At 34.6% G+C, this 15,406-nt stretch overlaps 1 protein-coding gene across 1 annotated transcript in view; it reads right to left on the minus strand.

Annotated features, from left to right (window-relative positions):
• The window catches only part of oxsr1b (oxidative stress responsive kinase 1b), a 63,723-nt gene that overhangs the window by 5,492 nt on the left and 42,825 nt on the right, over positions 1-15,406 (minus strand). The window contains exons 5-15 of the mRNA XM_048174425.1: positions 9,865-9,920; positions 8,202-8,311; positions 7,730-7,831; positions 7,486-7,619; positions 5,707-5,755; positions 4,832-4,897; positions 4,230-4,352; positions 1,549-1,584; positions 870-989; positions 741-793; positions 70-122 (exon numbers count right to left, since the gene is read on the minus strand). Coding sequence (XP_048030382.1) covers positions 70-122; positions 741-793; positions 870-989; positions 1,549-1,584; positions 4,230-4,352; positions 4,832-4,897; positions 5,707-5,755; positions 7,486-7,619; positions 7,730-7,831; positions 8,202-8,311; positions 9,865-9,920 — 902 coding nt within the window. The remainder of the gene's footprint in view (positions 1-69; positions 123-740; positions 794-869; positions 990-1,548; positions 1,585-4,229; positions 4,353-4,831; positions 4,898-5,706; positions 5,756-7,485; positions 7,620-7,729; positions 7,832-8,201; positions 8,312-9,864; positions 9,921-15,406) is intronic.

Below are 15,406 nucleotides of genomic sequence, written 5' to 3' on the forward strand. Positions count from 1 at the left end.
GTGTATTGTTTGGATATATTCAAGTGCAATTATTGCTAGACTATTAGCCATGTGTCTTTATGCTCTTACCTCTGCCAGGCATGAACTCAAATCGTATGTCATTCAGCTCCTTTTTCAAGTTTCTGTAGGACAGGAAGAGAAAAAGAAGTCATCTACTTCTCCTATCTACACTCTTAATAATAACGTTTTTTTATTGGCATTGATGGTTCCATGAAGAACTTAGGTGAGTATTCTAGCGGCAGAGTTTTGAATATACTGTAATCTGGAAATGATAAATCAGCGGGATGAGACAAAGGCATGGATAATGGTTTCGGCATCTTTGACACTAATGAAATGACGAAGCTCGGCAGTGCGACGTGATTGAAAGAATGCTGATTTTCTGACAGAGTTAATAAGAGCCTGAAAGGAGAGAGTTGAATCGAAAACAACATGTAAATTTTAATAAGAGTACAAGCTATCTCAAAAAATAAGAGGTTAGCCAATCTTTTATTTTATGTACGCAAGCAGAGATTTTGTCAATTTGAGTGGATAGAGATAGAGATAGCATACAGATAGAGTATATTTGAATGTCGTCAGCATATAAATGGTAATTAAAGCCATGTCCGTACAAGATTTGACGCAGGGGTAGTATATAAATAATGAATAGTAGCGGGCCAAGAATGGATCCCTGGGGGACACCTCGCTTCATATGGGCCTAATTGTAAATATCTCCAAACATAAGAACAGCAAACACAACTTACCTTAACCTTAATACTAAACTGATGGGGGACTGGGAAGCATCACTTCCTGGGGCCTACAAACAGAGGCAGAGACATCTTCATTTAAAAACTGAGGTGGCCTAATAAGTGAATGCTTGATGCTACAGCTACCTGCGCAGGCTGTGGCTGTGATGGGGTTGTAGTTGGGGCAGTGTGTTGAGTGTTGGCCGAGCCCTGGCCAGCAGCTTGAGGTAGTTCAGGCTGGAGATGACTGCCGAAAGGCTGGAATATCTACGAATACATGCATAGACCCACACAAACATTTATTAATTACGTTATATAAATACATAAATATTATAAAATCTAAACTCTGGTCATTATGAAATATATTAGATTAAGATAATACAAACAGCTATGTCTGGAATGGAATACTAGATTACTATTTAGTGGATACTGTACAGTGTACACTGTATACTGCTGACTATTCTTAAAAAAAAGTGAAACAGTAGGTATTATTACACAATAAATGTTTAAAGAATATAGCCTAGTATGCATTGCATGTGAGTGGCGTCTAGTTGTAGTTTGGAAAAATATGGTTATTTTGCCCTTTTAAATTAAAACCATTAATACTGTAATACAAATACAAAAATATATTCAAACATTTAATTGGTTTTTATAAATTGCAGGATACAGCAGTCAGCAGAGTGCCATACTTATTTTGCCAAATCCAGTAGATCATTTAAGAATTGCATACAAATAAATGCACTATATGACAAGTATGCATACTGCATCGTAGAATTGTAAGAATAACACACTAGCTATTCTGAAAGGTTCTTCATGGTCTACATACCTCTGCAGTCTGGAGCCCTTCTTTTACTCTTGGTGACTGTGTGAGAGAGATAGAATGGGCAAAAGTCAAAGGTCAAAGTCTCTTGTAATAAATAATAATATATAATTGTTTGGGTTATGGTAATTCAGCGTTGGATTTAAACGCACTGTAGTAAGGAATGAAGCAGCAGGGAGTTAAGGCAATTCCCTTTAAGATAAGTCATTTCACTCTGCGGCCATCTTTGAAACGCCTCTCAGGCATTCAAGTGCAGCTCCTATCTCTTTGAATGGGGAAACAACAAATTCTCCAAAGCTGTTTGCAAAGCTTTCGATTAAATTTCATATTTGAAATCATCAATGAAATCTGACAACAATTGTCTCATAAATTTTGTTTCTAAACGTTCGAATAATGGCAAAAAAAATGTATTTTTCAGGCGGGATCAACATAATGCGCATGCGCAGTCCTAAATGCGAGTCTCTTGTGTCTTATTTCGGAGGCGCGCGTCTGACTGTTTCTATAGGAACAGGAGCTTCTAACGGCCGCTGCTGTGACGCGATGACTTTACCAGTCGGCGATTGGCTCTTATTTAGAAGGCGGGACTTATTCCGCCATATTGCGCGTTACACTTTCTCCCATTCAAAACAATACGAGTGACGCGTCTTGTGTTATTCTATAGTCTTTGGTTAAGGCCCTTCATGAGTATTTCAGTTTACACTTTTGCTATGATTTTAAGTAAACATTTCATAGTTTTCATATAATGTCCTTCAGGAATTCAAGGACTATCAGGATTGTTTTGAGATATGCAATCAAATTACAGGTTATATACACAATTTCTGCCAAGAACATACATCCAAACACATCCAAAGTATTCCCAAACCCTTAACCAAAAAAACAAACAAAAAAAAAACACTTCCACCTAAACTGAGTTGTGTTCAGACTTACACTACCGTTTAAATGTTTAGGTCAGTTTTATTTATTTATTGTTTAACCCTTAAATGCATACCTCGGGTCTTTAGTGACCCGGGATGTCATTCACTACCCTCCTCCTCATTCATTTTTTAAAGTTAGACATTAACCTTCTTGGTATTCCTCAGTCAATTCATTATAAAGAATATAACAAGAAAAAATCATAAAATTATAAAAGAATGCCTATTTTTGCATGCATTTTTTTGTAAAAATTGTATAGGGTCGCAAACGACCCGAGGTGTGTACATACCGGTATATTTTTTTTGCACGACAATAATTGAATCTTAGATGACAGAATAAGTGCAATTCACCTTTATTTCACAAGGTGGCAATGTCTGATACACAATGCTGAAGTGACGACTCATTTAGACAGAAAACGAAACAATAAGAGAAACATGAAATGGCTCAGCGATTATATATCATATATATATATATATATATATATATATTATAATATCAGAGGAGTTTTATATTATCACGACAGGTAGAGATCCTTCCGTGTTAGATATAGATCCGGGTCAATAAAGACCCGAATATGTAAGAATGATTGGTGAAATAGTCATGCATTTAAGGGTTAAATAAATTAATGCTTTTATACAGCAATGATGCTTTCAATTAATCAAAAGTGTCAGTACAAAAGGTTACAAAAGATAAATTGTTATTAATATATTATTACCGTTTTTATTGTATATTTAATTAATTTACTTTTTGATCAAATAAATGCAGCCTTAGTCAACATAAGAGACATATTTTAAAAAATACAAACCCCAAACTCTTGAACGGTAGTGTACATATAGATATGACATGATATCAAAGGTATTTGGCCATATAACAAGTGACCAAACTGGAATCCAAAGATCATTTAGTGACCAGAAGTGGCCATACTGCATGTTAGTACCTCAACCAGCAGAAGTCTCATTACAAGGCTGTTAAACAGAATTTGGTTGGTTATCAGAGGTCATTGATTTGGTCAGTATATTAAAAGTTATAAATAAAAACACAGTACAGATGGCGTCCAGGAAGCACACATCATCACTATTAAGTCAGTCTCTAGCAAGAATTGACTACACTGTTTTTGCTTCACCTCAGTTTAGTCATTGAGATTAGAGCATGTGGTCAAGCTTAAGTAGCTGTGTGAAACTAGATATTTCTGTAGGTGATCTCAAAAGGCACATAATAGCTATTTGTTCATAATAAGCTGGGGATACGGAACAAAAGTTATCACATTAAGCGATCTAAATGCTTTTATACTGTACATGATTATTTCTTGCATAGATATGCAGAGAAACAGATTACCACAGACAGGTGAAGGTGCAACGGTCATCCTTGACCGAACCTGAACTCTAGTATCTTTATTGTTTTAGTCTTTGAAGCTGGATAACAAGAATGTTAGCAGATATATTATGCTCTCTGAACAAATTCACTTCCTCTTTATCTAGCGCTTCCAATTACTACACGTCCCAATGCTGTGTCTGACTGAGTATGCTTCCTTGTTAAGGTGAGCCATCTGTATCAGTGGGAAAACTGAACAACCCTGGGTGGGGGCAGCTCAAGAGGCTGAGAGAAACGGACTTGTCGCCTTGTCGACTTCGACTGCTGCTCCTTTAGCGGCAAACAAAAAACACAGAGCCCAGGGATGAGAGGTGCTACAACAGCAAAACCATTACAAACACCACACACACAAACAAAGAGTGCAAACAACCAGTGCTAAAACTGTCTGTGTGTGAGTGTGTTACCCGTAAGGCAGCAACAGCAGCTCTGCCCTCCTCGCTCTCCTCATCCAGTTCATCATCGCTCCATTCCCACTCTCCATCTTCTGTTTTATGGAGTCTCCCACTGGAGCCAGGAACTCGCCGTACCTAAACACATACACACACACATACACACACAAACATACATATATGTTTATACAGACATGCGTATAGAAGAGCAAAATATGTTTACGTTTAAAAATATATGAAAAGTTAAAACAAATGTAATTAATATTTAAATTCTAATTAATAATTAAATTTATATTTCTAATTATATAAATTTATTTTATTTTTCTCTTTATCAGTCACAGAAAACAAAAAGATTTTATCTAAATGAATGCATTTAATTAGCTTAAATTTTGAATATCTTTTTTTTTTTTCAAATTGATTTGGAATATTCTTTATTGTCCCTCAGATTTTGATTTGTGGTGCTGGACATATAGATAAAAATTGGCCAAATCATTATAATATATAAATATGCACAGTATATAATAATTATATAAAGGTCATAAAACATGGTAAAAATTAAAACATCATAAAACAATAAAAGTAGTACCTAATAAAACATTATATAACATTTTCCTCACCTTTCTCGCTCTCTCTGTAATTGTAGGTGCTCTATGTAATAATTTCTCCTGCAGGAATTCATTATTCTGCCAAACAAAACAGAACAGTAAGATAGATATTTTTTGTAAATTATTCAAATAACCACCAATTAAGGTTGAATTACAAAATGGACATTTAAATTTCAACTCCAGCCCCCTACTGGGCATGTGCGGTAACATCTGAGTACTCAGTGCTGGAAGGAGAGAGAACTGGCTTGACTTGAATAGTAGTAAGGGAACTCCATTTGGCAGACAGTTTATCAGCCAGTTGGAAAGGGATGCTGGGATGCTTATCCCTGCTTTTGTTTAGACACCGACATGACGGTCCAGTAATGAGAGGAATGCTGGACTGAACTCAATAATAATTTTTTTCAATGAGGGAATGTAGAGAGACACACACTTACTTGGTGATCTAAATGGGGATTTTGCATAATCTTCTGTTTTTATATGTATTTTTACAAATGAGGACAAACCACATCAAAGATATGAAAAAATAAAAAGTATCATTTAAAATGTATTCGTATAACATGAAATTTAAGTCGGTATTCATTGATCTTAACCTTCACCTCTGCATTTGGATTCAAATATGCGATCATATGGATTCAAAAGTCATATGAAATAATTTATGGTGCTTTTTTGTTGTTTGGAGCTTGACAGTGATCACTATGAAGTGTTGTTTTATAAAAAGCATTTCCTTTTGTGTTTCATGAAAGAAAGAATCTCATAAAAGTTTGGAACAACATGAGGGTGAATACATGATGACAGATCGCCCTGACAACTGTCCATTTAAGACTTAAATAAAAATCACGGAACAATAAAATAAACCAAAAACAATGCTCTGAAAGTAAGGTTCTTACCTTGGCTTTCTGGAAGAATTTATGTTTTAAGAGTTCTGATGATGTTGGCCTAAAAAGCAAACACTATTGAAATATATTTGTTGTAACAAAGTGTAATCAGGGAATATCAGCATTAACAGTCACTAAAAAGTTTTACACATAAATGAACTGTACTTTTAAAAAGTGTTCAAAATCATATCATATCATAGCCAAATATTTTACTTTTAAATTTATTTTACATTGAGCAGGTAGTGGTGGCTGCCATGCTGGGATCACATGACCAGCTGAATATTACTGAACATTTAAACATACAGTACCATTCAAAAGTTCAGGGTCAGTTTTTTTTATGATTTATAAAGATTTCTATTACAAATAAACGCTGTTCTTTTACACTTTCTATTCATCAAAGAATCCTGAAAAAAATATTAAAATTTCCAGAAAAATATGAAGGAGCACAGCTGTTTTCAACATTGATAATAACTAACAAAAAATAAATTTTGAGTACCAAATCAGCATATTATAATGATTTCTGAAGGATCATGTGACACTGAAGACTGGAGTAATGATGCTGAAAATTCAGCTTCATGGGAATAAATTACATTTTAATATACAGTACAGTCCAAAAGTTTGGAACCACTAAGATTTTTAATGTTTTTAAAAGAAGTTTCGTCTGCTCACCAAGGCTACATTTATTTAATTAAAAATACAGTAAAAAACAGTAATATTGTGAAATATTATTACAATTTAAAATAACTGTGTACTATTTAAATATATTTGACAAAGTAATTTATTCCTGTGATGCAAAGCTGAATTTTCAGCATCATTACTCCAGTCTTCAGTGTCACATGATCCTTCAGAAATCATTCTAATATGCTGATTTGCTGCTCAATAAACATTTATAATTATTTTCAATGTTGAAAACAGTTGTGTACTTTTTTTTTCAGGATTATACACTACCGTTCAAAAGTTCGGGGTCAGTAAGAATTTTTATTTTTATTTTTTTGAAAAGAAATGAAAGAAATGAATACTTTTATTCAGCAAGGATGCATTAAATCAATCAAAAGTGGCAGTAAAGACATTTATAATGTTACAAAAGATTAGATTTCAGATAAACACTGTTCTTTTGAACTTTCTATTCATCAAATAATCCTGAAAAAAAATATTGTACACAAATATTTTGTACAATTGTACACATTAAATGTTTCTTGAGCAGCAGATCAGCATATTAGAATGATTTCTGAAGGATCATGTGACACTGAAGACTGGAGTAATGATGCTGAAAATTCAGGAATAAATTACTTTGTGAAATATATTCAAATAGAAAACAGTTATTTTAAATTGTAATAATATTTCACAATATTACTGTTTTTTACTGTATTTTTAATTAAATAAATGTAGCCTTGGTGAGCAGACGAAACTTCTTTTAAAAACATTAAAAATCTTAGTGGTTCCAAACTTTTGTACTGTACTGTATATATATATATATATATATATATATATATATATATATATATATATATATATATATATATATATATAAAAAAAATAAAAAATTACATTTTATAAATTACATTTTTTTAAATTATAAATTACATTTTAAAATATAATATAAAATATATATATATAAATAAAATAAGAAATATTACTGTTTTACTGTATTTTTGATCAAATAAATGCAGCATTACTGAGCATAAGAGATTTTTCAAAAACATTAAAAAAAAAAAAAAAATCTCACAGATCCCAAAATTTTGAATGGTAGTGTATTTATACCACATATTTTTATGCAGCTCTGCTCAGCACCTTTTCTCTGGCTCCTTCTGCAAACACAACGAGATCATCTTCCTCAAGGACTTCCCGTATTTCTTCACCATCTCTTTGTCTGCGATTCCAGTCTCAAGGCAAGGTGGATCATTCTGCAGGGTCAACATCAACACCTGCAAACCCACACAACATGTTTCTCATTAGAGTGACGCATGACTGTCTTAATACAGCCGTAAGAGTCATTAGAGCTTGTATGGGCCTGTATATCCTGCTCTAGCCTCACCTTCATAGGAGGGTATTTGTGGTAAGGAGCGGAGCCTGTGGCCAGTTCGATGGCTGTGATCCCAAAACTCCAGATGTCTGCTTTGAAGTCGTAACCTTTCACCTGCACACAAACAGTCACAGATTTGTTTAACATGAGAAATGCACCCATATGGCTGCAGTTACTGACAATTTTACATCACACTGAAGTCTTCAGACTTAAAGAAAAAATAAGAGCTTTAATTGTCCGTCTAATTCAGTCCATATACAGTGAGGTCCAACAGTCTGACTACTAGTGAAAATGCTTCTATTTTGCATGAGTATAATTTAATACAAATCATCTTCCTTGTGACCTCAGGACTTTTGAAGCCCAATGTATCTTCTTCACTGGAATCAGAATTTGCATGTGTCATTTGTTTAATGGTGTGAAATAAGTAGTTCTACTGTAAGTGTGTGAGTAAAGAAGAAAGTAGTTTCAGGGTGGGAACACTTACCTGCTCCATCACCTCTGGAGCCATCCAACATGGCGTTCCCACGAACGTCTTCCGCACTTTATTTCGAGTCATGTCACCACCAGTGGCTAAGAAGGCACTTACTCCAAAATCTAAAGATAAACATAACAAATAAAAATAAAACAATAAATAAACATATTATCCAACATATTATCCAATTGTATACAATTGTCATTGTATACAATTACAATAAAATTCAGTGTGGCAACTTATAGAAAGTAACAAAGGGCACTTAACAATAAATAAATAAATTAAAGGGTTAGTTCACCCCAAAATGAAAATTCTGTCAGTAATTACTCAACCTTGTGTCATTCCACATCCATAAGACCTTCGCTCATCTTCGGAACAACAGGTGTGGAACGACATGAGGGTAAGTAATTAATGACAGAATTTTCATTTTTGTGTGAACTAACCCTTTAATACAATTAAAGGTGCCATAGAACGTCTTTTTAAAAGATGTAATATAAGTCTAAGGTGTCTCCTGAATGTGTCTGTGAAGTTTCAGCTCAAAATACCCTATAGATTTTTTTTTTAATAAATTTTTTTAACTGCCTATTTTGGTGCATCATTAAATATGAGCCGATTTAGGCTGCGCCCCCTTTAAATGCTCACGCTCCCCGCCCACGGAGCTCGCGCTTGCCTTAAACAGTGCATAAACAAAGTTCACACAGCTAATATAACCCTCAAAATGGATCTTTACAAAGTGTTCGTCATGCAACATGTCTAATCGCGTAAGTATGGTATTTATTTGGATGTTTACATTTGATTCTGAATGAGTTTGAGGCTATGCTGCATGGCTAAAGCTAACATTACACACTGTTGGAGGGATTTATAAAGAATGAAATTGTGTTTATGCATTATACAGACTGCAAGTGTTTAAAAAATGAAAATAACGAGTCTTGTCTCCGTGAATACAGTAAGAAACAATGGTAACTTTAACCACATTTAACAGTACATTAGCAACATGCTAACGAAACATTTAGAAAGACAATTTACAAATATCACTAAAAATATCATGGATCATGTCAGTTATTATTGCTCCATCTGCCATTTTTCGTTATTGTTCTTGCTTGCTTACCTAGTCTGATGATTCAGCTGTGCACAGATCCAGACGTTTTGCCCTTGTCTAATGCTTGAACATGAGCTGGCATATGCAAATATTGGGGTCATACATATTAATGATCCCGACTGTTACGTAACAGTGGGTGTTATGTTGAGATTTGCCTGTTCTTCGGAGGTCTTTTAAACAAATGAGATTTACATAAGAAGGAGGAAACAATGGAGTTTGAGACTTTGAGACTGTATGTCATTTCCATGTACTGAACTCTTGTTATTTAACTATGCCAAGATAAATTCAATTTTTAATTCTAATATTTAGCAGATCAACTTATTTCAATGTTGATAATAATAAATGTTTCTTGAGCAGCAAATCAGCATATTAAAATGACTTCTGAAGGATCACGTGACACTGAAGACCGAAAATTCAGTCTTGTCATCACAGGAATAAATCATGTTTTAAAATATAGTTAAATTGTAATAATATTTCACAATATTACATTTTTTTAAATTATCTATACTATAATAAGCACATTCACTGTTAAGCAGTAGTGAATTGTGACACTGCAATTAAACAGAAAGTTGGTACCTGCGATTTGCACTGACCCGTCCTCCCCCAGCAGGATGTTTCCAGCTTTAAGATCCCTGCAGACAAACACAGGGTCTGTTTTTAGACACACAAACAGCTGTACAAGAATATTGAATTGGATCATACTGAGACAACAGTTTCATGAAACATTAAGTATTATGAATATAATAAAGGACAAAAGGAGGATTCATCCAGAATAAAATTTGTACAAATAATATGTGTGCACGATGTTTCTGTGTGTGGCTAGTACTAAAGCTACAGCATACAGACATCTGTGGTCATGGTGACGAACTCCTGTTTGTTTAGATGCAAAAATCAATACTATATTTGTCCCTCTGCCCTCTAACACTCAGTTGAAAGCCAGCAGATATCTGCTCTCCTCCATAACTGATGATCAAGTCATGTGTGTGTTTGTGTAACAGAGTTCCAGATTTGTACTTCAATCCAGGGAGAATCTGCACTTTTTGCTTCACTGCAAATGTAGTGTCTTTCCTATCTAACTTTGAAGGCTGAGAATCAAAAGAGGGGCCAGAGGAGACTAATGAATAGATCATTGGATATTTTTGAGAATAATTAAACGTTTACAGTCATGTTTTATGATACTGTAGACATTCAGGTTCTGTGTCCTTGTATAGAAAGTCACTTTCAGTGTGTTGAAATTAAATTATTTTCAATTGTGGGACAAAATATTTCAAAATTAACTAGCCAAATGTTGTCAGAAATGTTGTAAATTACTCTATATAAAAGCAAAATCACTCTCACAATCATGGATATTCGTTGGATATTTAGAACTCTTGTATGATATTATATTTAAGACTTTAAGTTCAACACAAAAATGAAAATTGTCATCATTTACTCATCCTCATGTTGTTCCAAACTTGTGTGAGTTTCTTTCTTCTGTTGAACACAAAAGAAGATATTTTAAAAAACGTTGGTAACCAGATAGTTGACAGCACCCATTGACTTCCATATTATTATTTTTTCCCCCTACTATGGAAGTCAATGAGTGCCATCAACGGTCTTGTTACCCACATTCTTTAAAATACCTTCATTTGAGTTCAACAGAAGAAAGAAACTACAGATTTGGAAACACTTGAGGTTGAGTAAGTAATTTTTGGGTGAACTATCCCTTTAAGATGCCAGTGGAACCCATAATAGTACATTTAACATGTTTAAATTTAGCTCGTATGAACAGGTTATTCATTTTGATGTATTACTTGCATTATTTATTACATTAATTATAATACATCCTGTGTGATGAGCCTGCTTTAGGGATAAGCTTATAATTTTCTTGTGTTAATTTTCACTGTCCAGCTGGGGGCAGCAGAGATATGAATTAAATTGAAGCTGATGACAAGACATAAATGAACTTTTGAACATAATAAGAAGACTTTGTTTCTGTTATCATAAGTTTCACATTCTCTTGCCATGACGATATGCAATTATGCTCTTCAGGGGTGCAAAACCATAATTGCAACCTTTCTGCAGTATGAGCCCTCACAGTCACACACATGGACCAACATATTCTGAGAGGCCCCAGTTGTTCACTCCTGCTGGGCAAATCAAAACATACTAACACATGTTCACTCCAAACTCATGCGCATTTGGAGGTGTTCTTGAAGCACAAAAGATGTTTAGAGACTATTAGAGTGGTTGGTAACACTCCTGATGTCTGTGAGCACAGCTGATAATCGCTTGCATATTTCTCAGACAAGGCACTGAGAGGAGAGAACATGTCTGATTTGGAAAGCGAGATATAAATATTGAAGAACAAGATACGGTGAACAGGATATGTGGTTGATCTTTGTGTGAACAGTACAGCATACTGTATTTACACATGTGGTATGGTTTTCTTCAATTACAGGCACAGCTGAAGCTGAACAGATTTCAAGCTTGTGATATGAAGAGTCAGAAAAACGCCTTTATTATTTATTGTCACTACAAATTCAAGTTATATTCAATATATATATAGTTCTAACTTATACTATATGCATAGATTTTATGCATAGATTTTAATGCTTACCCTAAAAATACCATTAATTCAACATTTAAAAGTAGGATTATCTAATATTTGATATTAATTATTATAACTAAGATAAAAAAAAATCTTCTTCAGTGCTTTCACTGATTCTTAAATGCATCCCAGTTCAAGCTTTTACTATTCTAGACAATGTTTCAAACTTTGCATTGCTAGCACTTCTATTGTTATTGTATAATAATCAACAATCAAATAAAAAAAAATGTAAATTGCACATAAGGTAAGTTTTGCATTAACTTCTAAATCTAATTATAAAATTATTTTTCAATTATTTTTCTACTTCAATTCATTTTTGAAATATAATTCTTTACACAGTTACTGTCATAACTTGTTTTCATAAATTTATTTAAACATATATTAAATAATTAAGATATTACTAACAGGTAAAGTAAATATAAAGAATATATAGGCTAAAATAATGAATATATTTAGTGAAATACTCCTCTCTATAGTTCATTTCTCTAGTGAACATGTGAACATGCTGTGGACACGAAATGACTTGCCTGAGGTAAATGTAAGGCTAGATGAAATAATACTAATAAAAATAAATTATTATTATTATTAATCTCTGACCTAGCATTACATTTACCTCTGCATTTACTCCTTCTCTAGTGAACTAACATGTTGTGGACACGGAAATGACTTGCCTGAGGTAAATGTAATGCTAGATGAAATATTATTTATTGATGTCAACAAATTTTATTTTTAACAATGTATTATTACTACCACTACTAAAGCGAATTTTTATTCTAAAATAGTTTAAAAATCTTTCAATCTGCATCGAGACTATGAAAAATGTTTGGTTTTTTTTTTATGTTAAAAAAATGTATTAATTAAAAAAAATATCTAAAAATTAAAACGGTCAGAAGTGCCCATTTATATTTTATCTTACAAACTTGGAAGCTTGGAGAACAAGGAAGCCTTGGTGTAGATTATTAGGGGAATGATAATCATACTACAGGGTTCAGTCATTCAAAAACTTCCCATAACGAAACTGCATCACCATATAAATCCCAGATGGCACTAGGCAATCCAAAGAATGTCAGAACAAAAGCGGAATGGTTTCCTGAGATCTAAGTGATACAGATCTCTTACAGCCTGAGCAATGATGTCACCCCTCTGTGGGAGCCATGACAACGTGTTCTGGTTTCCCCAGCTGACACTCATAACAAAGAGAGCCTCAGTGTGAGGACAGACCCAAAGAGTCCATTTGAGTCCAATCACACCAGAGCAGAGAGAAGCTCCAAGCTCAACATCAACAAACAAGACTGTACAAAAAGTCATGAGGGAGAGAGTAGATGGGCGAGATGGTTTTTACGCCCATCTGCTGGACTTCACAGGGCAGTGAAGATGATGAAGAATTTTGCTGCTTCACACCATTTTGACAACTGACTACATGCCAGCCTTAAGCCACAGTGTCTAATTGCATCCTCCAGGGATGTGGGGGGGTGCTGTGTGACTCCCTCCTCGAGGCACACGCCACGGGCATGTGCAAACATGTTTCAAACCCTCTTCACCTTTCACTCATATGATTCAGAATACATCCTTCTTGATAATTTTGGATGGATGGATGGATGGATCTTGGTTTTGTCTTAAATGAGTCAAATAAAGTCTTAAATTACCGTAAAGAGTTGTGAGAAAATAGGATGCAAATCCGCGTCATGTGCGGCAGGTCTTAAAGTGACAGCAGCCTAATAAATAATACAGCCTAATACAGTCCGTCATTAATGTTAATCAAAGAAGAAAAGTAAAGGAAATCCACTCACAGTTAAAAAGAATAACTTTTGTAGCTTTAATAAAAATTAGTGTTTGATAACTTTATTCAATTTCTGTATATTTCATTGTATAGATCAAATATTTAAAATATACAGTCTTTATGTTGTTTTAACATTATTTTGGAGATTAAATGTGAAATCATTACAATATAAAAAGTATATATTAGTCGCGATTAATTACAGAAAAAAAAAAAATATATGTATATATATATATATATACACACACACACACACAAACATATATATATATATTTCACATTTATTTCACTAATTCCATTCAAAAAGTGAAACTTGTATATTATATTCATTCATTACACACAGACTGATATATGTTTATTTCTTTTAATTTTGATGATTATAACTGACAACTATAGTCTGGCTATCACCAGACCAAGCTCAATTTAAAATTGAACATTGGTCTGGGGAGTTTGCTATGTATTTCCTACTGCACAACAGGCGTGATCAACGAGCATTAGTGACGCAATTGGATAGTCCTTCAACCAATCAGATCAACGATCCGGGTGACGTACTTTGCAGAGCGATGCGAAAACTCCAGACAGGTTTACCGTGTGTCTCAATCAGCTCCCTAGTTCAGTAGTCAGGGCACTGATCAGGGAATCAGCCACATTCACTTGCATGATATACTGATTCACGACCTAGGGAACTAGGGAGCTGATTGAGACGCAGGGTTAGTTTGTATTGGTTTGTAGCATTGATCCGTGGTTTGCAGAAGCAGCAATGGCATCGAGCGATTTTTGCAGGTTGTGCAAAAAACATGAAAGTGAGTGGTATTTACACCCACTCGAGCAATTTGTTTGCTAACTAAAGAAGTCATTCAGCATCATCGAGAGGTTAAAAGGCGACTCTGATACTGTTCTGGTTCAGTGTAAATAAACGCAAATAATAAAAATATTGTCTACCATCAAGGGGCATTGAAGTAAAAGAGTCCTGTACTCACATCGTGAAGCAAACCACCAAAATAACAGCAGAGAATCATTGTGTCTCATCAATCGCAGTTTGTAATCTTCCTATGAAGAGACTGTCGGATCAACGCTCTGCTACATTTCTCTCAGATAAGGTAAATGCTTAACACAATCGGCGTCACTGTGATTGTGCATTGTTATTTTGGAGTGACGATCGTGCGAGAGACGGGTAGATCAGATAGAGTTTGAAAGCTGCTTGCCGTCGCTTCTCTATTGTCATTGTGTTATACCTGCCAATAGCGAGCAAGGTGGATAAGCCCGTCTATGATTGGTTCCCGCAAAAGTGTAACAGCGCAGCAGAAATGAATGCACGGGTTTCCAGACTGAGTTGCCGAGCGAAATCAAAACACCGGCAGATCAGGCTGGGTTTACCCAGACTATGACAACTAAGGAAAATCCCAAATTCAGTATCTCAGAAAATTAGAATATTACCTAAGACCAATACAAAGAAAGGATTTTTAGAAATCTTGGCCAACTGAAAAGTATGAACATGAAAAGTATGAGCATGTACAGCACTCAATACTTAGATGGGGCTCCTTTTGCCTGAATTACTGCAGCAATGTGGCGTGGCATGGAGTCGATCAGTCTGTGGTACTGCTCAGGTGTTATGAGAGCCCATGTTGCTCTGATAGTGGCCTTCAGCTCTTCTGCATTGTTGGGTCTGGCATATCGCATCTTCCTCTTCACAATACTCCATAGATTTTCTATGGGGTTAAGGTCAGGCGAGTTTGCTGGCCAATTAAGAA

This window comes from Megalobrama amblycephala, linkage group LG22 (genome assembly GCF_018812025.1).
Source record: "Megalobrama amblycephala isolate DHTTF-2021 linkage group LG22, ASM1881202v1, whole genome shotgun sequence".
Lineage (NCBI taxonomy): Eukaryota > Metazoa > Chordata > Actinopteri > Cypriniformes > Xenocyprididae > Megalobrama > Megalobrama amblycephala.